The sequence below is a fragment of the Schistocerca americana genome, chromosome 1 (assembly GCF_021461395.2).
Source record: "Schistocerca americana isolate TAMUIC-IGC-003095 chromosome 1, iqSchAmer2.1, whole genome shotgun sequence".
Taxonomy (NCBI): Eukaryota; Metazoa; Arthropoda; class Insecta; order Orthoptera; family Acrididae; genus Schistocerca; species Schistocerca americana.
The window spans coordinates 1011136438-1011162889 of NC_060119.1; the positions used below are offsets into that span (position 1 = coordinate 1011136438).

The window sequence follows — 26452 nt, forward strand, 5'->3', positions numbered from 1 at the left end:
TGATCCCAGTTACGGTATCTGAAACATGAAAAGTCACAGGTTGTACTATTAATCGACAGTCCACTGCCGTGTAGCTGTCTCCAATCGAACCGCGTCCCTGGGTCTCCCTTTTTGGAATATGTGCTCTGGACACTGACAAAGTAGAACTTGCAATGCATAGATTCAGTAGATACCATCAAACCAGAAAATGTAGATTATTAAAGCCCTGAAGTACAATTGTTCACAGACAGCTGTGTATAATAGTGTAGACTGCAAATACGAGGGTGGGTCAAAGGAAAACTTTAAATTTATAATAATAAATCGAAATTTCGCGCCGTTATCCTCTAAGTTGGTAAGCATATTACAAACAGCGCGCAGAATGGCCTGTAGGTGGCAGCATTGTGCAGATGCACACATACCGTCGCAGTATCAATATAAAAATGGCCGCCCCACTTGCAACTTGCACCAGGGAAGAACAGCGTTCTCGCCGGCCGGAGTGGCCGAGCGGTTAAAGGCGCTACAGTCTGGAACCGCACGACCGCTACGGTCGCAGCTTCGAATCCTGCCTCGGGCATGGATGTATGTGATATCCTTAGGTTAGTTAGGTTTAAGTAGTTCTAAGTTCTAGGGGACTTATGACCACAGCAGTTGAGTCCCATAGTGCTCAGAGCTTTGAACAGCGTTCTGTTATTCGGTTTTTGCGTAATGAAGGTGTGAAACCTGTTGAAATTCATAGTGTGACTTCAGTGGAAGATGCTCCTCGTCCAGGTCAGAAAAAAATCAAATGGCTCTGAGCACTATGGGACTTAACTTCTATGGTCATCAGTCCCCTAGAACTTAGAACTACTTAAACCTAACTAACCTAAGGACATCACACAACACCCAGCCATCACGAGGCAGAGAAAATCCCTGACCCCGCCAGGAATCGAACCCGGGAACCCGGGCGTGGGAAGCGAGAACGCTACCGCACGACCACGAGATGCGGGCCCTCCAGGTCAGACACAACGAGTTGTGACTCCACAGAACATTGCAGCATAGTCAAGGAAAACCGCCGAGTGACACTGAATGACATTGCAGCATGTTAACAGATTAGTTCTGATGAAGAGGTACGCCACGCGGTGCATGAGTAGTTGCACGGACTACGAAAAGAATTTTTTTCTAAAGGAATTTATGCACTTTGTAAGCGCTGGAGGAATTGCATTGAGCATGGGGGAGATTGTGTTGAAAAGTGATACAGCTTTGTACCACTTCTGCACAATAAATAATATCTTAAAAAATATTTAAGGTTTTCATTTGACTCACCCTCGTATTATATATCGAGCCTGGTGAGACTAGAAAGAACCGCAGTTCAAGCACGGTAAGTATAGAACAGTCTTTTATTTGGACAGATTTACCTCATTAAACTTGCTACAGATAGGCGCAAGTCATGCTCTGCGATATTGGGCTGCGCATACATTGGTATTTCACCACACCATAGAAAAATATATAGATATGTGTGACAGAGAAATTGTCATATAAATAGGTGTTTGTCATATAAATAGGTGTTTGTCACCAATCGCAACAAAAACGTATAGTAAATATTATATATTACGCAGGCAGCATAATGGTGGCCTTTAAAAAAAGGAAAAAGAGGTTGGAGTATATAGGAGCTAAACTATTTCTAGGTATAAAGGTCTCACCAGAGTGGCAGCTTGGAGTGCAAATTATTTCTGCAATGGGTAACAGTAGGAGTTCAGCTAAAGATCAAAGTGCCATCATTTTTGCGCAAAAAGTCTCAGACCTTAAAAAACAAACGTATTATCAGTTAAAGTAAAAATTCACGGCAGATCCTTACAATGGGAGAAATCTGGGGTAATCAGAATGTCATAATGCATACAATAATATTAAGGAACCAAGGGGGTGTTGCATACATGGCACACCACAGTCAGAAACCTACTGAACCTATGCATTTCAGGTTCTGCTTTGTCACTGTCCATGTCACTGTTCCCAATCCTTTCCCCCACCCCCCGCTCTCCCTCCCACCAACAGACAACGTAGCACTTACAAGACGTATATCGTAACTACTCCATCCCGTAAATGCATCTCTCTCCCTTTCTCGTCATTCATTTATGTAATAATAATTCCATGTACGGCACTTCGTCGCTTTCCTGTGTGCCTACACCTACCCCATCCATCCTAGAGGGGAAAAGGAGTCAACATGTTGACTTGGAATTTGAACCACGTGTCTTTCTGTCCTCTAGGTTAAAGGCAGAAATAATCGTTCCCCGGTTAGGTTCAAATGGCCCTAAGCACTACGGGACGTAATGTATGTGGTCATCAGTCCCCTAGACTAAGAACTACTTAAACGACACCGCACACATCCATGCCCGCGGTAGAATTCGAAACTGAGACCGTAGCAGCAGCGCGGTTCCGGACTAAAGCGCCTAGAACCGCTCAGCTATAGCGGCCGGCTACCCGATTTGCAATTCGATCCTGAGACCTTTCGGTTTCCAGGGATGCTCTTTATATTTTAACATTAGATCGCTGGGCACAACACATTCACTTTGTTGCTGAATAGGACCACGCACGAGCGCTCATTTGTGTGTGTGTATGTGTGTCTCCGAGAGAGAGAGACAGAGAGAGAGAGAGAGAGAGAGAGAGAGAGAGACCAATGAGCTGAGCGGGAAGGGGGAAGAGGGGCGGGGGGCTAAGGGATAGAAATGTTTCCCTGAAATGCAAATCAACACTTTTCCTCAAAGCGTCTCGACAAGGTCAAAGCTTGTCCATCCTCATGACTAATGGCTTCCTCATTTTTTGATAGAACTTATTACTTACGCAATAACAAATCGGACCTCTTAAGTCGATGGTGACATGGTGTGCTGCATGGTGACAGAGTATATTACAATATTATTGAGTGGTGGACACCAAGGTGACAAAAGTCGTGGGATACCTCCCAACATCGTGTCGCACCTCCTTTTGCTCGGTGGGCTGCAGTAACTCGTCGTGGCATGGACTCAACAAGTCATTTGATTTCGCTGCATAAACGTTGAGCCATGCTGCCTCTATAGCCGTCCTCATTACGAAAGTGTTGCCCGTACAGAATTTTGTGCACAATTAAACTCTCGATTATGTTCGATGGGATACATGTTAGGTGATCTAGGTGGCCAAATCATTCGCTCGAATTGTCCAGAATATTCTTCAAATCAATCGCAGTAATTGTGGCCCGGTGACATGGCGGATTGTCATCTATAAAAACTCCATCGTTGTTGCAAACATGAAGTCCATGAATGGCTGCATATGGCCTCCAAGTAGCCGAGTGCTACCACATTTGGGCCGGAGAATCCATTTCATTTGAGGTGAACACTGTCCACACCATTATGGAGCCACTAGGGTTCATGATTCGTGGGGTCTGCGCCACACTCGGACCCTACCATCAGCTCTTGCCAGCTGAAATCGGGACTCATCTGATCAGGCCACGGTTTTACAGTCGTCTTGGGTCCAACCGATATGGTCACAAACCAAGGAGACGCCCTACAAGCGATGTCGCACTGTTATCAAAAGCACTAGCGTTGGTCGGCTGCTTTCATAGCCCATAAACGCCAAATTTCGCCGAACTATCCAAGTGGATACGTTAGTCGTGCGTTCCACATCGATATCTGAAATTATTTCACGTAGAGTGTTGCTTGTCTGTTAGCACTGACAACTCTAAGCAAACGCCGCTGCTCTCGGTCGTTAGTGAAGGCCGTTGGCCACTGCGTTGTCCTCGGTGGGAGACAATGCCGGCAATTTGCTATTGCCGGCACACTTTTGACCCTGTGGATCGCAAAATATTGAATTCCCTAGCGATATCCGAAATGCAATGTCGCATGCGTCTAGCTTCAACTACTGTTCCACGTTCAAAGTCTGTTAATTCCCGTGCGGCCATAATCGCTTCCGAACGCTTTTGACACGAATCACCTAAGTACAAATGACAGCTCCGCCAATGCACTGCCCTTTTACACCTTGTGTACGCGATGCTACCGCCATCTGTATACATGCATATCGCTATTCCATGACTTGTCACCTCAGTGTATATTTCAGTAGTAAGTACAGCATATTCACAAGTCACCAGAGTGGCCAAAGACCCCAGTGCCTTGTGACGACCTGTTTGTGTTTCTAGTGGTTAGCTGCTGCTTTACCGAGACGTGATGAGTGGACGCCGTGTGTTCGCAGGAGCCTCAAAGGCAACTGGCAGCTGTCCTACCTGCACGAGCACGCCTTCAGCGGCATCCACAGCCTCGCCGACTTGTGAGTACGTCTCAGATCTCTTTATTTCGCTTTTTCTGTTGCTTCCAATATAGCGCATAGCCTTCACAGCAGCGCTCGTTGTTCACTAGCAGCCCTTATGCATGCTTCATTTGAGATTTCCTGTCAGCTCTTTTCCTCATTGCATCAGCTTAAATCGATCTGACGTAAGTCAGTGGTTAAGGTAATGGGCGTATTGTCGGGCTCATTTGGGTTCCACACCAGCTCCATCCACCCTTGTTTAGCTTTTACATGTTTTCCTACATCATTTCAGGCCATTTCTGATACAATTCTGTTAAAATATCAAGATCTATTCATTTTCGAATTTTCCTAGCTGCTGCTTCGTGTAATAATCTCGAAGTGACGTTCCAACCATACATTTTCCTAGCTAGTGCTTCGTGTAATAATCTCGAAGTGACGTTCTAGCCATATATATGTCTCTTCATTTCTTCTTCTGAAACCCGAATTTATTAGCAATGAACTTGCTAAAAGATCTAACAAAATCAAGGATAACACTGAAGATTTTTTCTGATACTAAACTAAATTGATTCCAAACTAAAGTGAAGCTCTCCGACAATAGCTTGAAGCTACGAACTGATCGCGTGTTACGACTGTATTCGTTCAACATCTTTTTCACTTCTGGAACTCCACTCACTTTTAACTTGTGTGGACGTCATGTCTCCAAAAGATAAGTAATGTCCTCCACATATTAGAAAGCACTGCACTCCACCTTTCCCTTTTCATTTGCTTACACTTGCCAGTATGAATCTGCTGTTAGATTGTCATTACCCCTTTTCCTCACCTGTATTGATCGCTTACTTGTACCCACTATGTGCTGTAAATTTCTTCGTCACTAATCCCGTTACACTGCCCCGCCTTATTGTTTGCTATTACCATATCTTCTGTTATTATAATTCATGTTGTTAATTATAATTATTTACGTAATTGCTATTCAAATATTTACATAAATGTATCTAAATCACAAGCTCTACAGTAAATTAAGAACTCGTTTAACTAGATTTTTTCTAAAATTTATAGCTCATTGTTTGCGCAAGTGAATAAAAAAATACATAAAATAAACAAATATATAAATACAGGTTCTCAAACACGTGCATTCAAATTCCACCCAAGCTATCCAAATTACACTCTCCAGTCACATTAACGTGAAAACCTGTCAAAAGCCTGAATAACGACCTTTTGCAGCGCGGACCGCTGCTAGACGTGCAGAAGAGAGTCAGTGGCATTCTGGAAGGTACCGCAGGCATGTGGTGCCGTGCCGACTCCACTGCGCGGCCAACTGCGCTAGGTTTCTCGATCGGGGCATCCATGGCGCGAACAGCCCGATCGAAGTGATCCCACGGATTCTTGGTTGGGTTTAAATATGGGGAGTTTGGTGACCAGAGGAGTAAGGTAAACTCATTCTGGTACTCTGCGAACCACGCACGTCTACTGCTGTGTAACACGGTGAATTGTCTTGATGGAAGATGCCATCATGTGGAGGAAAATCAAGCTGCACGTATGGGTGGACGTGGTACCCAGGGATAGATGGATACTTGTGTTGATCCATTGTGCCTTCCATAAAGATGATATCATCCAGGGAATGCAACAAAAACATTCCCCAGACTGTAAATCTCACTTCTTTGGTGTGGACCTCCCGACCATTGGTGTAGGATGTTTGCTTTCAGAGGTTGCACACGTTACACGCCATGGGATATCTGTCCGAAGGAGCCACCTGTTACCAGTTAGTGGACGTCCAGCTGCGATACTGCGGTCCAAGTCCAGTCTTTGCCGCCGATGAACAGCAGTCAGCATAGCTGTATGAACCAGACGCCTGCTGTGGAGGCTCATATACAGCAAAGGTTGCTGAACGGTCATTGACGACACATTGTCGATAGCCCCCTGGTTCATCTGAACGGTCAGATATTCAACAGTTGCCCATCTACCGCCCATACACGTCTCCACAGTCGTCGTTCATCCTCTCTATCTATTGCCCGTGGTGCACGACATTAGCGTTGGCGCCAGTTAAGGATAGCGCTAATTTGCCAAGTACCGTATACTTTGCCGTTTCGGAAATATTTCCACCCTTGGCCCGAAAGCCAATGATAATGCCCTGTTGGACATCAGATATGGCTCTGCGTTCCCGCATTGCGGCAACGGCTGCGCTGTTTTCCGCGTCCCCTCAGACAAGCTTTATGCACCCTCCACAGCTAGTGGTGCCACCTCCCGTCTGTGAGTGGTTACAGCACGTTGACGTCGAACATACGTGGTGGTCACTTTAATGTAACTACACTGTGTAAATCTGAAACAGCTACCACTATCGGACTGCGAAATTCACTGACACCTACACACCCAATTCAATACAACAGCCCCTCATTTTCTTCTCCAGATCGGGTCTCCCAGGCGTGCCAACTCATTCTCTGATCTTGTGGTCGGGATCCACAACTTACCACTCCTCTCCCTCCCTTCAAACCACATATTCTCGGCATCATATTATCCAAATCACGTGCTCATATCCTTTCAACTTTCTCGCGGAAGTCATGCAAGATCCTCACATAAAATAAATTTGCTTATCACTGGCTTCATATTTTCCCTTATTGTGATGCATAAGTATACATTGTCTGTCTTAACATTTCACTTGTAAATGGAAAGGAATCTTTAAGTTTGATAGTAAACGAACGTCTTTTACCCAATATGAAATCAAAATTAAATTTTAACACTATTATTTATTATATTCATACACTTAAATCAAGTACTGCGGACAGTCCATCACTTAGCCCACACGCGAGTCGACGATCTCAAATAACAAGGAAGGTAAAAAATTCTGTCTTCGACGTGCGTCAGCGGGGCAAACCTGAGAATGAGTTTGAATTTGGTTCGCAAAAGATGAAAGCGAAGTTTTAGCCACTAACTTAGATTGAAGATTCTATACATTTCTTTTTCAGCCACTAATTCTATACTTTCCTTTCTGCGTTCATCGTCTTAGAAAACCAACGTACTACTTCTTTTCTAGAAGGAATCCTATTTGCACTTCTTCTTTTAAATCGTTTACCGTATCATGGAGAAGTAATGTTGATCTACGATCGATCTTAATCGCACAATCACAAGAAACGTCTGTACAGTCAAATAAAGACGATGAAGAACGGGTGACATAAATTAAATCTCGAGTAACCTTGTAAAATTGCAATGAAACCACTTAAAGTGATCTTACACAAAATGTCTGGCTGTCGGAAGATCTCCTGCATACGTGCTCATCGAAATGACGGCGGCTTTATAGCCAGCAGTGTCGAATAGCGCAAGGATTCGATGGAATTACTTCAAAAGACAGCTGCAGCAAAGAGTATGGTGAAGTAACAGACAACGAAGTGAATGTGTACTGTTATGAACTCTACAGTGTCTAGAAATGTTGAGAGCACCCCTTAAAACACGTAAGTTCATCGTCCATTAAACTATTTTCCACGTAGAAAACATAGCCAATATGCACTGATGAACGTAAAAAAGTCAAACTTTCAGGGAATGAAAAACCATTACAGTCTTCTGTTTTAGAAGCTATGAAGGCATTATATTTTATTTCTATGATAAAATGTTTCAAGTTACATAGGGGGAAAAATAAAAAAAATGGGCTGAATTACGGATTTCTCATAGGCGAATAAAGAAAATGTATTTCGCAATTATTTAAAACTAACAAAGCAGATATAAAGTGCTTCATTTTTAAAGAAACGTTTTAGAATGTTTTTATGAATGTAACTTTTGAGTCAAACTACTCTGGCAACCAGAACTGAAGGCGAAAGTATGCATTTTCGAATGGCTACAACCGTATCACACTCGTTTAGCCACCAGGGTGATCAGAAATGCATCAAAACATTTCCTCAAAAAATAATTTTTTTTAAAAAACAAAATGTCCTGCGTAGTTAATACGTAAATCATAAATGGCCCATTCGGACTCACAGAGTCTTGCCTTAATGGTTAGATATAATTCATCCAGCGTGAACGAGAACAAAATGCACAAACTACGGGCCTGACGGACAGTTCTGAAGTTGTGTTACTATTTCCCAACATAACAAATAGAAAAGAAATGATATCCTACAGGAGCGGACGTCACCGATCAAATAGCCTGGGAGACCACATTAATACACTCAGGTTTGTGGAGGGTGTATTGTCTTGATGAAAATGCAGACTGCTTGCATTATGCTGTAGGTAAAGAAAGGGATGCACAATGCAAGGACAGTAGCGCCAGCTATAAACGATTCATTCCATCTCTTGATATCATTCGTCACTAAACACGCCTATCCAAGCGGTGGCATAGAATGCATCCACTCGTATAACTCCTAAGAATTTGTATGCTACCATCCGCAATTCATCTGTCTAGGCGAACTTTCTCAGTATTTTCCTCGTTGTGATATGTGGTGAGCAAAGGTTCAAGGGTGGGACAATAGCTGTCTACCCAATAGTGAGGTGTCACTTACTCATGCTGTTCAACAGGTGTTATCGAGAACTGAATTAGCGAATGATTGTTGCTGTGTAATGGGAGCGCGTATTCACCAAACGCAACTGCACAAGACCTTTGAGTAACTTAAAAGAACTTGCGGCTTCAGTAAACTCCGGTACGGAACCGAATGCTTTCTACAGGAGAACGCTACCTCAGGTAAAAGACTGCAGGTCTCTTCTTGTCTATCTGTTATCATTATTGTAAGCAATAGATACCCGCCCAGCCACTGGTCTCTTAAGATAGTCCAGCGAGGTCACAGAAAACTGAGGATTGTTGTCACACTGCTCTCGAGCTGAGATACAATACAGGGTGTAAATTTTAAGTTGGCAAACCAGAATAACTCGAAAATACGCTTCACACGAAAAAATGTGTAGAGTCCAAAGTTGATTATTTTAGAGGGGGACATCTGCTGGTGCTAAAATTAGCCCGCCACCCCAGCCCCCTGCGGCTGGGGCGAGAGACAACTTTAAAATTCCAGATAGGAACCCCTATTTTAATTGCACGAGCAGATTCTACACAAAAAACTACGCACATTTCCTCTTAAACATTTGTTTTAATTCTTGGTAGTTGGCGTTGTAATTCAAGAAAATCCGTGTTCTCGTTTTTGCATGGCAAACGGTTACGGATAAATCAAAAATATTTATTTACTTCGTAAATTTTGATTCGCAAAAACTGAAACTCTCCCTCTCTCCCCATAGGGTGGGGTTTGAGAGAGAAGAATTAGAGTTTTACAAATGTTGACCCACTTATTAATTTTTTCCGCAGATTCGGATAGGTTTTGTTTGTCAACATTTGTAAAACTCTAATTCCCCTCTCTTAAACCCCACCCTATGGGGAGAGAGGGAGAGTTTTAGGTTTAGCGAATCAAAATTTACGAAGTAAATAATTTTTTTAAACCCAACTACCAAGTATCAAAACAAATGTTTAAAACAAAATGTAGGTAGTAGTTTTTTACGTCTGAATCTGATTCTGCAATAAAAATAGGGGTTCCCATTTGAAATTTTAAAGTTTCCTCCCAGCCCCAAGCCCAGGGGGCTAGGGTGGCGGGCTAATTTTAGCATCAGCAGATGTCCCCCTCGAAAATAATCAACTTTGGATTCTACATATTTTTTCGTGTGAAGCTTCTTTTTCGAGTTATTCTGGTTTGTCAAAATTTACACCCTGTATATACGGGATACCAACTTCAGGAACCAGCAGTTTCGTCGTCGCGAGAACCGAAGCACTTCGGTCTAAGAGTCTTGTTTGTTTTACATTTTGTATTAATTTGTACAGAATAGCTCAGACTAATTCCAAAAATTACTTTATTAATACACTGGATCTGGAGACCTACGAAGATTCTTGGTGATTTTGGTAAATGAGGACTAAGTGCAGGAAAGGAAAAAGAGCAAGAAAAGGTCACTTGGACATATGGTAAGATGTGTGATTCAACAGAGGTATACCCATTTTAAGGTGAAGATAAAATATCTTTGACAATGTTGGTTTTAATCGTTGAAAGCACGCATGAGAACACACTAGGCAATTGGGAATTTCTGTCTGCTCTAGTGTTTAAACTCCATACTCAAGAAGGCAGCTACACTACCATACTAGAGGGCATTCGCTTCACTGCTCTTTGCTGACAAGGCCCAGTATATCAACCACGAACAGACCGAAATGGTCCTTTCTTGTGGACAGGCAAGTGCAGTGGGCGGGCAGCAGCGTGATAGTACCGGGCAAAGAATCCCCACAGACAGCATCCTCACAACAAACTGCAACATTGTTTCGTCGTTTGTGTGCAACAGGCCCGTTTAGGGGAATGGTAATTCACGAAAGGGAGCTGTGCCCGGTATGCAGATACTCCTTGGAGGAACAGGTGTTTAACACTGTAGGATATCGTCTCGATATAAGCATCAGGGAAGTGAACCACCTGCATGGGCTAAGCCAGACAATTCTCCAAGGCAGCTGCCATTATCGGTATTACTTACAACGTGTGCGGGCCTTATTACCTATGGACGTATCACAACGGCATGATTTTCTCGCTGGTTCCTTACACGGGCCACCATGGTACTCGCTTTACTGTTATCCATCCTATTCACGGATGAAACTACCTTTATATTCGGTGATATCGTCAGCCTTCACAACACTCACCTGTGGGCTACAGATAATCACCATGGAATGGTGGCAGCGAAGCATCAGCACCAGTACAGCCTCAATGCAGGAGCGGGCGAACGCCTCGTGGGACCAGTCATCCCTCCATAATGCTTCAGAGGTGAGGCGTACCTGCACTTACTGTGGGTGATCTTTCATCCTCTGCTGAGAGACGTGCCTTCGGTGGTACGAAGGGCTACTACAGCATGCTGCTTCAGCTCGCTTCCGCGTTTCCGTGCGGACACATCTGGACACCATCTACCCTGGCCGATGAATGGGACGAGGTGGTCCATTCGCTTGGCCGGTCAGGTTCACGGATCTCAACACTTTAGATTACTACTTCCGGTGGCACTTGGAAGATGTGTGTGCGAAGCCCATCCCGTATTTTCAGACACTGGAACAATGCTGTCATGCTGCCTGCGACTTCATTCAGTTAGAGGATGCGACAGTTGAATGTGTGCGTGTGTTGCTGTGTCGTGTTCGCACATGCATTAAGACCCATAGGGTCCATTTTGAACGTCTTTTCTAACAATGCTTTCATCACAGCATGTCCTGCACACAATTTTACTGGAGAGGCATGATGAATTATAAATAACCTGTAGCACAGATCCCATGCATTTCTGGCCGCTTGTCCATTTGATCTCATTTGCTGTCTGTCCACTCGGGGATCGTATCCTGCAGTTTGTTCTGATGCTGCAAAAATCAAGCTATGCATGCTCTTTCCAGCCGTCTGCCTCACCTTACTGTAGTCCACGAATTGATGTCTTCAGATAATAATCAAAAAAAGATTTTTTGAAAAACATTTTCGCAATTCACTCTATATATTCATTGCAGAGACCTGCAATTTCGACTTAAGCTATTATCGAGTGGTTTAGATGCAACCAAAAATAAATATTAAAGCTACACACACCTCAAAATGCCGATACAAGGATTATACAGTGTATGCATCGAGCAATCAGATCTGATAATCAGAAAAAACTAACACTGCTGAAATACTAGATCCGACGAGATACACTCCTGGAAATTGAAATAAGAACACCGTGAATTCATTGTCCCAGGAAGGGGAAACTTTATTGACACATTCCTGGGGTCAGATACATCACATGATCACACTGACAGAACCACAGGCACATAGACACAGGCAACAGAGCATGCACAATGTCGGCACTAGTACAGTGTATATCCACCTTTCGCAGCAATGCAGGCTGCTATTCTCCCATGGAGACGATCGTAGAGATGCTGGATGTAGTTCTGTGGAACGGCTTGCCATGCCATTTCCACCTGGCGCCTCAGTTGGACCAGCGTTCGTGCTGGACGTGCAGACCGCGTGAGACGACGCTTCATCCAGTCCCAAACATGCTCAATGGGGGACAGATCCGGAGAGCTTGCTGGCCAGGGTAGTTGACTTACACCTTCTAGAGCACGTTGGGTGGCACGGGATACATGCGGACGTGCATTGTCCTTTTGGAACAGCAAGTTCCCTTGCCGGTCTAGGAATGGTAGAACGATGGGTTCGATGACGGTTTGGATGTACCGTGCACTATTCAGTGTCCCCTCGACGATCACCAGTGGTGTACAGCCAGTGTAGGAGATCGCTCCCCACACCATGATGCCGGGTGTTGGCCCTGTGTGCCTCGGTCGTATGCAGTCCTGATTGTGGCGCTCACCTGCACGGCGCCAAACACACATACGACCATCATTGGCACCAAGGCAGAAGCGACTCTCATCGCTGAAGACGACACGTCTCCATTCGTCCCTCCATTCACGCCTGTCGCGACACCACTGGAGGTGGGCTGCACGATGTTGGGGCGTGAGCGGAAGACGGCCTAACGGTGTGCGGGACCGTAGCCCAGCTTCATGGAGACGGTTGCGAATGGTCCTCGCCGATACCCCAGGAGCAACAGTGTCCCTAATTTGCTGGGAAGTGGCGGTGCGGTCCCCTACGGCACTGCGTAGGATCCTACGGTCTTGGCGTGCATCCGTGCGTCGCTGCGGTCCGGTCCCAGGCCGACGGGCACGTGCACCTTCCGCCGACCACTGGCGACAACATCGATGTACTGTGGAGACCTCACGCCCCACGTGTTGAGCAATTCGGCGGTACGTCCACCCGGCCTCCCGCATGCCCACTATACGCCCTCGCTCAAAGTCCGTCAACTGCACATACGGTTCACGTCCACGCTGTCGCGGCATGCTACCAGTGTTAAAGATTGCGATGGAGCTCCGTATGCCACGGCAAACTGGCTGACACTGACGGCGGCGGTGCACAAATGCTGCGCAGCTAGCGCCATTCGACGGCCAACACCGCGGTTCCTGGTGTGTCCGCTGTGCCGTGCGTGTGATCATTGCTTGTACAGCCCTCTCGCAGTGTCCGGAGACACACCGGTGTCAATGTGTTCTTTTTTCCATTTCCAGGAGTGTAGATGAGAAAGATGAAAAGGATATGTGTCGGTGTGGCTCTTGTCAACCTTTGTTACACAAGCCACCTGCATAATCGACAAAAATTACGATAAAATTTCATAAAGAGAAATAAGACATCGTTTACTAAGTTTACCCTTTATAATAGATACCAAGGATTGTTGAGGAACTGGCCTCGTGGTCTCCACACATTTTCACATCGTTCACCATATGTATGGCATAAGATACTAATTTGTGTAGGCGCTACGAAGCCAGTTCCTGGAAAATCATCTGCCATATACCGACGGTATTATGTACTCTGATAACCGCCATTCAAGCTCACATTCATTTTATTTCTCTGACTCATGGTGACTGTTTTAGTGTTTGAGGATTTAAACCACATGATGATGATGATGATGTTTGGTTTGTGGGGCGCTCAACTACGTGATCAATTTTTATACAGTCTAATTTTTTCACAGTCCAATCTAGCGACTGTCACAAATTATGATGATGATAAAATGATGAGGACAACACAAACACCGAGTCCCCGGGCAGAGGAAATCCCCAATCTGGCCGGGAATCGAACCTGGGACCCCGTGATCCAGAGACAGCAACGCTAGCCACTAGACCACGAGCTGTGGGCAAACCACTTGCTGATGACTTAAAGACGACATTGCAATTACGGTTTTTTCAATTAATAAATGCTGTCTCCTTCTTCACTTCGAGGAGAACGCGTATAGCTTGTTCCGTCTTCCCAAAAACAACCTTGGTCTTCCTACATCTCTATTTACTACAGGTTTATAGTCTATTACATGTATGACTATTCTTTCTGTCCCCATTCTTTCAATATGCTTCTTCCATTTTGTTATCTCGTTTTCTGTTCTTTCATTCATGCAGGATATATTTAATTATTTCCATATTTCAGAATTCTTTATTTGATCTCTCAGTGTGCACCCTTTTGCTTACCTTAAAAATTACATTTTAGCTGACTTTATCCTTCTTCCATCTTTCTTAACTATGTCCAGGACTCACTTCCGTATGTGAGCGTTGTGTTGCAGTTACTTTGTAGAGATTTGTCTTCGTGTCTTTCTTGGTTCCATTCGCAAATTTTCTATGTATAGTTCCACACATCACTGGAAAATTATTTAACTTATTGGAGCTGTCATTATGTTCATAACTTACAACACTTCCTAATACCAGAAAGTGAGATACCTGCATTATTTTAGAACGTAACTGGGTATTTTCCTTTAAAAGCCATAAGTTTTCTTTTATTTTCTGATATTTTCAATTCACAGGGTTTAGCTATTCAGTCCAAACGATATAGAGCGAATTGTATATCATCTTCCGCCTTTTGTAAAATTATTTGATCATCAGCAAGGAGTACAGAAATTAAATGTGCGTTTATGGGAATTAATCTTCACAAAATACCTGCAGTCAATGCCTAAAAGATCGTTAAAAAATTCAACGAGACTGATAACCCCAATAAAATGCAATATTAAAGAAACTGTTATCGCAGCTGAAAATATGGTGAGTTTAATGCTCGCTCTCCTTAGCCTTACCTTCTCCACAAATGGGTAATGTAGCTCCTCTTACTTTTGCCTTATTTTTTCCTGTCTCAACAACGTAACAGCCTCTTAGGATCTTGTTAAACCGATGCTCGCGGGCCTTTAGAGACGTGTTCCGCCCTATCTGCGTATTTCGTGCTCCGCCTGGAAGCAGAGTGTTCCTCCAAAAGTCCTGAAAGTTTCATGGGTCCTATAAATCATGTTGACCGGTAAGGCGACGTAATTTAAGTTTGTTTGTTCGGTACCAGCGATGAAAGGTTTTAATACAGCTCGATCAATATGGTGCCCCCCGAGAGTCTGAAAACTGTAAGGTTAAACTTCTCCGTATGGCAGCCGAAGCAAATGTCTTCCTGTTCTGGCCTTGCCACAAAATAATTCCTGAAAACGCTGCATGTATCTGGCGCGATTGCCATTTGAAGCGAAGATAAACGTTAATGACGTCCGTGCTTATCCCATGGGAAGAAAAGCAGCGCGGTAATTTCGATATCCTGATGAATAAAATAACTTACTTCCCTATTTTTTTGTTCCTATCTATCTCAGGTTTGCAATCTTAGAACTGTGCCGTGGGAAAGCTCTTTTGATATAGAGTGTGCACTCATAATGATCTATTTCCTTGAATTCTGTGTAAGTATACTTGAAACAGTTCACTGTTCACATTTAAAGCTAATCTTTTGAGACAGTCACTTCGCCCTTCTTAATGTCCACGTCAATTCCGTTAAAACTTGACTTCGCAGATCATTTCCCTAGAAAATTATCAGTTATTTTTTGTATCAGAAATATTCTACAGGCATGGTGCCATCATTGGCGATATCCTGTTCATGGCATTTGCACGACACTTTACTGTTTTAGCACGTCATAGCACACTGTTAAAAAGCAATTGCGTTACTCGATACACGTAATAAAATACCAAACTTTCATTTGCAAGTTCTGTTTGACTAATTTGTAAGTAAAATCTATTTTTGATACACTTATATGCATAAGACGATCCTAAGCGTGTCAGTCATAGTGTAGCTAGCACACAAATTCATATTGTATTAAATATTATTGACACTCATCTTTTATTTAATTTGTAGAGTAGACATTTACGGCTTTTTATATACTTTTCTAGACGACAACCATGAACTACGGAAAAATAAGTGTTATTTCTACGTGCTAATAAAAAAAGCTTTGAAAAATCATAAAAATACAGATTTATTGATATCAGTCTAGAATTTCACGTCACAATTGTGGCATCGTTAGTAGCTTTACATGATATTCTAAAAACACAATAGTTGACGAAAAGTGTTGCATAATCAGTTTCATATTTACATATGTGGTGCATTAAGAATTAACATATTGTTGTTAAATAAGCACACCTTTTAATAGCAAATAGCCTTGTAACAGACAGTTGATAGTAAATAAAAAAACTTTGCTAAACATCTTAACTATAATCTTGATTTTTGTGCTGTTACTAATAAAACTCTTTCTTCCGAATAGAAAACAGCGAAAAATCCACGGTTTCGTTCAATAGTTATTCTCTTATTGTTGGAAGCAATTTACTTCGAAGACACCACCGGTCATTTCCAATTTTTTTTCTTTTTTGATGTCTATGAGCAGTTCTGGCGTGTAACATGAACTCAGAGAGGGTCACCGCACTGAAGTTCCTCTTCGTTGCATCATAAATGGCCCTTTCAGCATGCCCTCGGCTTTGCATGTATCGCGTCCCGTGATGGACCTTTTAAGGCTATCAGGCGACGTTTGAAGCACAGAGTTGGCTTTCAAGTCTCGGGATTGCCGAAGTGGCAGCACAAGATAAACTCACTATGTGCAGTGATTGAAGGTCCCTAAAAGCTTAATAGAAGAAGAACAAAACGGCGAAAGTCATCAGCCAAATTAAAGGGCTTTATATTTAAAGCATAAATTCGTAATAACAAACATAGGTAATATCCAGAAAGTAAACAGTAAGCCATTAATCTTTTACTTTCCTCCTTCCTTCATATGGGAAAAGAAACGTTACTTACCCGCACAACAGAGCTATCTGTTTTTCACTGAGCGCTATTGTTCCAGTAAAGAAAAGAAGATTGTTTCCATTTATCATAGTCCAAACAAGGACTTTCGAGGACCTACTTATGTTATGTAGCAAATCGCTTCCTGGCAAATATTCCGAGCTGAGGACTGCCGTCTGCATGAAATACAAAGTCCGAAAAAAGCTCGCTGTGTCCGCACTGAGTAGAGAATGAGACATATAATGAGAAAAATAAAGAAATTTATGAAGACCGATTTAATATATAAGAGACTACACCTTGATTTATGGTGCAGCTAGTAAACAACAAAGAGCAGCTAATGCAGTCGCAGTAATTATTAATAAGAAGTGGACTAATAGCATAGACTCTTACGCTTTTGTAACTGACTGAATACTAACTGTTAGATTTAAAATACCTAGAGGTCACTTGACCATAAATGGAATATATGCCCCTGAAGACGCAGAAAAGGAAGACAGTTGAAGATTCTGTGAAGAAATAAATAGAGAGAGTAACTTATATTATCAAGAGTTTTGATTGCTTAAATGGGTGCAATACCGATTAAAGATGTTATACGTACATTTGGTGAAGATCCTTTCCAAAATAATGCGGAGAAGTTGAGACAATTTGCCGAATTTAACAAATTGAAGATAACAGATATTTTCCTTGGGAAAAAAGACATCTATAAGAATACTTGTTGCGCAAGGTCGGTAACAGACTATTTCATTACGAATAAGAAATTATCAGAAGTAAAAGATGTAAGAGTCTTTCGGGAAAGTGATATATCAACGCATCATTACATGCTAATATCAAAAATGCGTCTTCTAACAAGGTGGAATAAAATAAAAAGTCATGAAAAAGCTAATGAATAAGTATTTAAACTGTACCTATGAAAAAGAAAATATATAAGCTTCATAGCGAAGATGGTTATCTGCTTACGTAAAAAGCAAAAATTAAAAAAAAAATTAAAACGCGGAGTCATCCTATATATTAACGAGGGGTAGGACAATATTATACAAGCTGAAAGAACTATAGATAACGAAGTGATAGGTTAAAAAAGGAAAAGGAAAGTGACGGAAGAAAAAAGGATTGAGGATACGGAATGAAGAAATTACAGACGCAATACGAGAAAGCGAATTAGCTAATGTATAAGCATTACAAGAACATATGGATGAAGCAATACAGATACAGGGAAAAACCAAATGAGGCAAAAATGTGATAATGAAACCTCGCTAAGAATCTCGGGAGAAATTTATAAGAGCCGTTGAACACGCTATGCTTGGGAGATAAATAGCAGTCTGTAAAGGACTTAAGCATCCAAACAGTGAAGATAGAGTTGTAGCAAATATAAATATAATCTAAGAAGAACAATGGATACAACATTTCCGGGATTTATAGTCTAATCACGCCCTGGGAAAAGATTAAGAAAATGATGAGCCTCTTTATGGAAATGTGGATCCCATTGCTTTAGAAAAATTACAAACAACATTAAATGAAAAAAATGAGAGCAAGAATACAGGAAAAGATGGAATAAAAGCAAAGATACTAAATCAGAGATTTCTGTATCTAATTATAAATTTTCGAATGGATATCAGATTCCAAGATCCCGGTCGCATGCCCAAGTTATGGTTAAATTTAAAAAAAGTGCTAGAAACATGTGAAAATTGTAGGGGAATAATTGTTTTGAATGCAGGATATAAAATGTATGCAACAATATTAAGTCAAAGAGTGCGAGCCATCACAGATATTTTGTAGCTAGAAGAACAAAACTACTGTAGAAAGGAACGATCCTGTAAATATGCCACTTTCACAGTTGAGCAGATAATAGAAAAAGGTAGTGAATGTAACCTTGAAACCCACATAACTTTTATTAATTACGAAACAGCATTCGATCGAGTACGAAGGGAAAAACTATGGGAAACCATGACTCAAAGAGGATATCCGAATTACCTAATCAAAATACTTAAACATACAGATAAAAGTTGGCCAGATGCGAGTGGGCCTCGCTCACTGAGTGTTCCGTACGAATTTAATTATCTGTATAGACAGTTTATCCATTGCGGAAATCTAAAATCTCTTCTATTTTTGCCTGTTATCGACATAGATACAAAGTGGCGCTCTTAGGGATTCCAGAATTTTTTAGAATGTTTTTAATCTAAATTATATAAATGTGACATGAAGTCGTGCAGAAGGCAGGCGACCATTGTTGTACTAATCGGTAGTTCTCTATTCAGGCTGAGTGGGTCGCCAAACATCAGGCAAGGCATGTTTTTTCATGTACAACTCGAAACGCATATCTACGTTCAGTAATCGATCCTGTACATCTGATGATGGATGAATTCCAAAACGCGTCATATGACCCAAACATTTAATTGTGAACTGCAGAGATGTAGGTGAACGTGGTTCCTTGCGTGATGTTTGACTTTTACTATTGCGACCCAGCCAGTCTGAATGCAGAACTACTGTTTGCTTTAATTTAAAGTTTGCGTCGGATATCAAATGGTAAAAGAAATATTTTTTTCCGTGTGATGTAATTATTGATCATCCATTTTCGAAATTTTTTCTTTACTTGTACTGTGAAACATTGCTCGTTGCCAAATTTCATAATTCTTTGTCACCAGGAAGTACCATATAGGTTCTGATCAGTGAGGCTGCGAATATCAAAATATGTGACATAAATGGCCGTACCTTTTGATTGCACTGACTTAGAAATTAACGTTTACTATGTCGACAAAGGCCCATAAATCTTAGTATCTGACATAAATTTCAACTTGATACGTCTACTCGTTCCTCAGGAAAAGGGCTCTTAAGAGACGGACGAACAGAAGGAGAGTCGGATAAGAAATGTGAAAACACTTTTGTCTTTTGGTATAATTTCAAATTTACAGTTTTCGGCTATTTTCGTTTGTTTGTACTGTGAAATCTTCCTTTTTGCCTAATATCATGATTATAGGTTTACGTGAAGCAGCCTATAGATTTCGATGAGTGAGTTTATGATTATCAAAATATGTGAGATAAATGGGCGTATCTTTTGACTGTATTGATTTGATAGCTTCATTCCTTTACACCGACAAGGGACCATAGATCTTAGTACGTACAATACGTTTCAACGTGATACGCCTACCCGTTCCTGCGAAAAAGGGGTCTTAACAGACAGAGAGTGAAATAAAAAAAAACAATTTTTTTCTTGTGATATGATCACAAATTTATTATTTTCGGAATTTTTTCTTTGGTTGTACTCAAAAAGCTACTTCTTGACACGTTTCATGATTCTAGTCCAATGGGAAGTACCCTATAGATTTTGATGAGTGAGTTTGCGAGTGTTAAAACATGTGACGTAAATGGTCGTATCTTTTGACTGCATTCACTTAGAAGCTTCAAGCTTTTACATCCCCAAGCGACCTTACACCTAAGTATCTGACATATATTTCTCTTTGTTACTTCTACCCATTTATGAGAAATAGGGTTTATAACAGTTGGACAGACAGACGGGCGACAAACCAATCGTATAAGGGTTTGGCTTTTACTGATGAGACACGGAACCCTAAAAATGCAAACGGCTTACATGTCGGAAACGGAAGGTATAGCAAAAAGAGAAATATAAACCAAGGTGTAAGGTAGGGTTTTAGCTTGTCTCCTATTTTGTTTACATTTTGTTTGGACGATCTGGTTAGAGGAATTAAGAGAGACAGTTTGCGCTGAAGGTGATGCTATTTGCTGATGATCAGAGTATAATAGGAAAATTTAAGACGAGCTGCAAAGAACTGTATATATGGTACAGAAGTTACGTGCGAATTAAAATTTTAATTTTCCCATAAATAAAATAAAAACAATGACCTTAAAAAATAGTGTTAAGACTAAAATTGTAATCTGTGATAGTCCTATATTAAAACAAGGCATACATTTTAATTACTTAGGAACATATGTCAGCTATAAATACGAAAACGATTTTAAAAACAAGTTCTAGCAAACATGCGGTACAATAAATAGATGCCTAAAAATTAAACCAGAAAAGAAACACCAATGAACTTCTACAACGTAATGGCTGTGCCTTCTTCTATGGACCTGAAATAAGGATGTCCACAAAGCTGATAAAAACAAGATTCAGGCGAAATGGAATGCTTAAGAATAGTGGAAGGATGTATCCTTCCAGATAAAACTGCAAATGAAAAAATAAGGAAACACCAGTAATTAATTCCTTGGAAGGAAAAACTGTAAACGATAGAAATGATTGGAGATAGTGTGTTAATGGATTACCGAAGGAGAGGATCCCAGGAAGAGAGCTGTACTGTAGGCCTAAGCGAAGGTAATAACACAGAAGACTGTGGAAATGATGGTATGGTATGTTTTGAAGCCGGATTAGACAACATTACCTAATATACGATGTGCAGAAGAAAAAGGGGAAGAACTTACATGTTTATATTTCTGTTTTAGTAAGAAAACGATAGTTGTGCTGATATCGGGTGATTCGCGTAACAACAATCACCGTTTCTACGAATGTACATCAGTGTTCATTCAGCTGTTTCAACCGTACAAAACGAATTCTTTTGACAGTGTAGTGCATATATGAACGTGATCTACAACTCAATAACGCACATATTTTTTACTTGATAGACGTCAATACCGAAAGGAAAAGCAGAAATGTACCGAGGAACATTGAAATACGAGTAGAACAATGCCAAGATTTATCAACGGAGGAAGTCTTAGTTGCTTGCACTACGTTTTACTGGCAGCAACTAAAACTACTGTCACTAATTATACTCCGCCTTAACTGATGTTTTCCTGTGGGAGAAACGCATCAAGATTATTCACTTTTAATGTTTCCTTCAAAAAGTCAATTTAATGTGTAATCAGATATTACCTAAAATCTCTCATTTTTCTTCTCGCACCGGTTACTGCGAGATTTTTTGTGATTTTACATTTTTAATCAGTGACTCAAAAACCAGAATATACTAAAACTGACCACTTTTTTTACTCAGTGTGAATCCTAAACGATGTTTTTCATATTCTTGTGTTTCTCTCCACCAACGCTGACTGGCTAACGGTGGTGTTCCTTTAACAATTGCTCCATCGAAACTCGGATTCCTGCTAGGCGACCAGAATTTACTGCTTTTGTGTAATAAATCATCGCTTAAATTTTCCCAACTTCCCTACCTCCCCCTCCACCCACCGATAAAAGTGCTAGTAATATAGCTTCTACCTGAACGTATCGCTATTTTCAACCTGAGGAACTTCTGTCAGCTGTTGATCATCACAAATACCCATCTGTGTTTATTCTTTACTTAACATCTCGGGTAGCAGTTTCCCATTAGCGAATGCAAGATTTATCTGATAATCGTAATTCTTGAGTCCTTTTTTGATCGCTGGTGCTGTTATTATTATCGTCACTTCTAATAAAAACTAAAATAAATAAAATGGCATCCGTCCATCCTTGAGGGATGATGGTGTAGCATGCTTGGTTCAGAGTCTGCAGCGTCTGCTGTGGCTAAAAAGTCCCACTCGAGAGTGGCAGTCCCTGCTGCAGTTTGGACATGTGAAATTTGAGGGACTTCGAACAGAAGCCGCTCTGTCTCTTCGCTTTGTCCTCTTCCTGATTTGTTCCTGTGTTCGTTCGTCCTCTGAGAGCTTGATGCCGTTGGGCACAGTTACTCGCCACTTGACACGGTCATCTGCAATGCTTTCCCAGCGACTTTGATTGATTCTAGTCTTGGTCAGGTCTCTCTTGCAGACATTCTTGAAACGAATACGCGGTCGTCTCACTGGCCTCACACCTTCCTGAAGTTCGCCGTACAGCAGCTGTTTCGGTATCCGTTCTGGATCCATGCGCCTGACATGTCCCAACCATCTTAGACGTCGATGACTCAGGAGTGCAAAGATGCTGGTTGTACTTGCACGATGAAAGACTTCGGTGTTGGGTACTCTATCTCTCTAAGAGATCTGAAGGATCTTCCGGAGACAGCGGAGATGGAAGCTGTTGAGTCGAGATTCATACCTAGAAAGAGCTGTCCATGTCTCACAGCTATAGAGAAGGGTGCTTATAACACAAGCGTTGTAGACTTTTAATTTAGTTTTTGTGGTAAGCAGTCCGTTGTTCCATACTCTGTTTTTCAATCTAGCCATGGCAGATGATGCCTTTGCGATTCTGTTAGTAAGTTCAGTGTGCATGGACAAGTTGCTACATATTATGGATCCCAAGTAGGTAAAGTCATCAACTATCTGGAGAGGATTGCCATCAATGCTAATGGATGGAAGGTTGGTAGTGCTCTGCGCCATGATCTTAGTCTTTTGAAGGCTGATGAGTAGACCAAACTTTTCACAGGCATTTGATAATTTGTTGATTATATACTGCAGCTCATCTTCTGCGTTCGCTACTAGAGCTGCATCGTCCGCATATAACAAGTCACGGATAACAACTGTATTTACTTTGGTCTTGGCCTTGAGGCGAGCAATGTTGAAAAGATTTCCATCAGACCTCGTATGTAGATACACTCCCTCCTCACAGTCTTCAAAGACAAATCTGATCAGAAGGGTAAAGAAAATCCCAAATAATGTAGGAGCTAACACACACCCCTGTTTCACACCGCTATTAACAAGGAATGCTTCTGATGTTTTACCGTTGAAGCAAATTGTTGGTTGTGTTTTCTCATGGAAGGAGACAATTATCTGCAGTAGTTTAGGTGGGCATCCAATCTTCTGCAACAGTTTGAAAAGCCCATTTCTGCTCACTAAATCAAACGCTTTAACAAGGTCAATGAAAGCAATATAAAGTGGCCTCTGCTGTTCACGACATTTCTCTTGTAGCTGTCTTAAGGAGAAGATCATATCTACGGTTGATCGGCCGGGCCTGAAGCCACACTAATATATTGGGTAGATTCTGGAAGCTAAGATCTGTAATCGCATTAGGATGACTCTTGCATAAACTTTCCCGGCTACACTTAGTAATGAAATGCCTCGGTAATTGTTACAGTCATTTCTGTTCCCTTTCTGTTTATATAGAGTAACTATCCTCGAATTCCGCATACGCATCGGGACATAACCTTCTTCCCAGCTGGTTGTGATAAGTGAATATAAATGTTTGAGAAGAACTTAATAACCTCTGCTGGGATCCCATCTTCACCTGGGGCCTTTCCGTTAGCGAGAGAATCTATTTCTCTACTAAGTTCTTCAATAGTAGGCATTGCATCTAGTTCTTCCATAACTGGCATTTGTTTGATGGTGTCACATGCATCCTTGCTAACTTCATTCTCTGCTGCATGCAACTCGAGACAGTGTTCAACCCAGCGTTCCATTTGTTTGCCTTCATCAGTAATGACTTCATCCGCCTTGGACTTCAGAGGAGCTGTTTTTCTGACAGTTGGTCCAATTGCTTTCTTAATACCATCGTACATTGCCTTAGCATTCCCAGAGTCGGCCGCTTTCTGTATACCTGCACATAAATTTAGCCAGTAGTTATTTGCGCATCTCCTGGATGTTTGCTGTGCCCTTTTCTTTGCTTTTCGTAGGTCATCTCGAGTTCTTTCATTTGGGTTTCTTTTGTAAGCAAGCAGGGCTTTCCGTTTAGCCTCAGTGGCTGGTTCCATTTCTTCCAAATGTTGCTCGTACCAGTCCTTATTTCTTTTTCCTTTTATTCCATAGGCCAATACTGCTGAGTTGTAGATTGCACCCGAGAGTTTTGGCTATTTCTTATCAACATTCCTTTCTGCTTGCACGTTTCCTGGGAAAGCACTTTCAAAATTACTGGCAAAATCCTGCTTTCTTTGTGTGTCTTGAACATGATCTGTGTTGATACGGGGATGCCCTCTCAGTTTAGCGTGGTGACATTTCTTAGGAGTGAGCCTCAATGTCCACACCACTAGGGCGTGGTCTGTGTTGCAATCAGCACTATGATAACTTCGTGTCAGTAGCACATTTTTGAGACCAGTACGCCTAGCTATGACTAAGTCAAGTTGATGCCAGTGATGAGAGCGCGGGTGTCTCCAAGACACCTTGTGCTGATCCTTAAGCTGGAAATATGTGTTTGTGATACAGAGTCCATAAAAGCAGCAAACTTCAAGCAGTTTCTGACCATTTTCATTCATTTTTCCCACCCCATGACGTCCCAGGCAATTCGGCCATATATCGTTATCTGATCCAACTCTAGCATTAAAGTCCCCTAGAATATACAGTGTCTCGGTGCTAGGTACCTTGGCTATTCTGTCACTGAGTAAGTCATAAAACAGATCCTTCTCTTCCATGCTGGATGATAAGGTAGGAGCGTACACATTTAGGACGTTGACAGTGCCACTTGAGGAGCATAGTTTCAAATAAATAATTCGCTCTGTTCCACCGGATGGTGGGACAGTACAGTCAAGGAGGGCGTTTTTAACAGCAAATCCTACGCCATGAAGTCTTGACTCGTCTTGAGACTTCCCCTGCCAGAAGAATGTGTAATTATCCTCCCTGATAGAGCCCTCGTCTGGAAGCCCCGTCTCCTGCAGTCCCGCGATGTCTACATTCAAACGGTGGAGCTCTCTGTCAATTACGGCAGTCTTACGGATGAAATCAACCTCTTGGCATCGTCAATGTGCCTTGGACACATGGTCCTAACATTCCAGGTGGCAATATGAAATAGTGATTTCTTTAGTATTTTATTTTTGTTGTTGGTAGATGTACTATATCAACCCGCTTGTCGAAGATTACTTCTAAGCTTCACACACCCCGTGAAGCAGGCGGATAGTGGCGGGACTATTGGCTGGGGGCTGCCCAGCTTGAGGCGGGCGGTAGCTGTCCAATGAGATGCAATGATCTCTCCCACCGTCGGAAGTGGCCCCTGGCACTCGAGTCTTACGCCAATCAGACAGAGCTTTTAACCGGTAACTGCCTCTTCCCGTGTTGTGCCGAAGTCCGTGGACGTCGCTGAAGTGTCCTCTCCAGGATGCTACAAGCCTGAGCGATAAATATGAAGACACGTGAGTTGCCCAATCGTCACGGTCTCCCTCTCGACCTAAATGATAATATCCAGAGGAAAGGCAAGCCAATACGTCTGGTATCATTTCGGTTGCAGGAGCTGCCGAAAGGGGACGTAGTACGCCTTCCCACCGCCTAGGGGCCCCACTCCAGATTTTCTTTCAGGGTTTTCTCCCTTAGCCTTCATCCCTCCCGAGACCAACCACAAGGCATCTATTTAACAATAAAGAGATTCTATAACCATCTCTTCAATACCGTGACGGTACCACTTCTTTATGTTTGGTCTAGATTGCTATGGATATGAAAAATTATCCTCCACTCCTTTATGCAGTGTCACCTTTTCCTTTGATGTCCTGTTAGTGATTCGTAATTTGTGGTTCTGTATGTTCACTACCAAAAATAAAAGAGAAGGCTTAGATAATGTTAATCTATGTGCCTAAAGTAGTACTAAACAAAACAGAAAGTGAAATACGAACGGAAAACTATAAGCCACCATCCTTTTCCTTCATTTCTCAGATTTTACATATCACCTGCACTCCTTCCTTTTTGTTGGTTACTCTGATTTTACATATTCCCTTGTCACCACCTCCCATACAGTCGACATCCTTTTTCTCCCTGGAGTAACAAAACATCATGTCTTCTCAATTCTTTGTGTAAAGTACATCTCGATTAGCAAATAGATCGTTCGATAGTAT

The 26452-nt window shown here is 42.0% G+C and overlaps 1 protein-coding gene across 1 annotated transcript in view; it reads left to right on the forward strand.

Moving 5' to 3' along the window:
* The window catches only part of LOC124595971 (thyrotropin receptor-like), a gene marked incomplete at its 5' end in the record, with an annotated part of 363740 nt that overhangs the window by 61564 nt on the left and 275724 nt on the right, over positions 1–26452 (forward strand). Inside the window, one exon of the mRNA XM_047134913.1 lies at positions 4171–4245. Coding sequence (XP_046990869.1) covers positions 4171–4245 — 75 coding nt within the window. The remainder of the gene's footprint in view (positions 1–4170; positions 4246–26452) is intronic.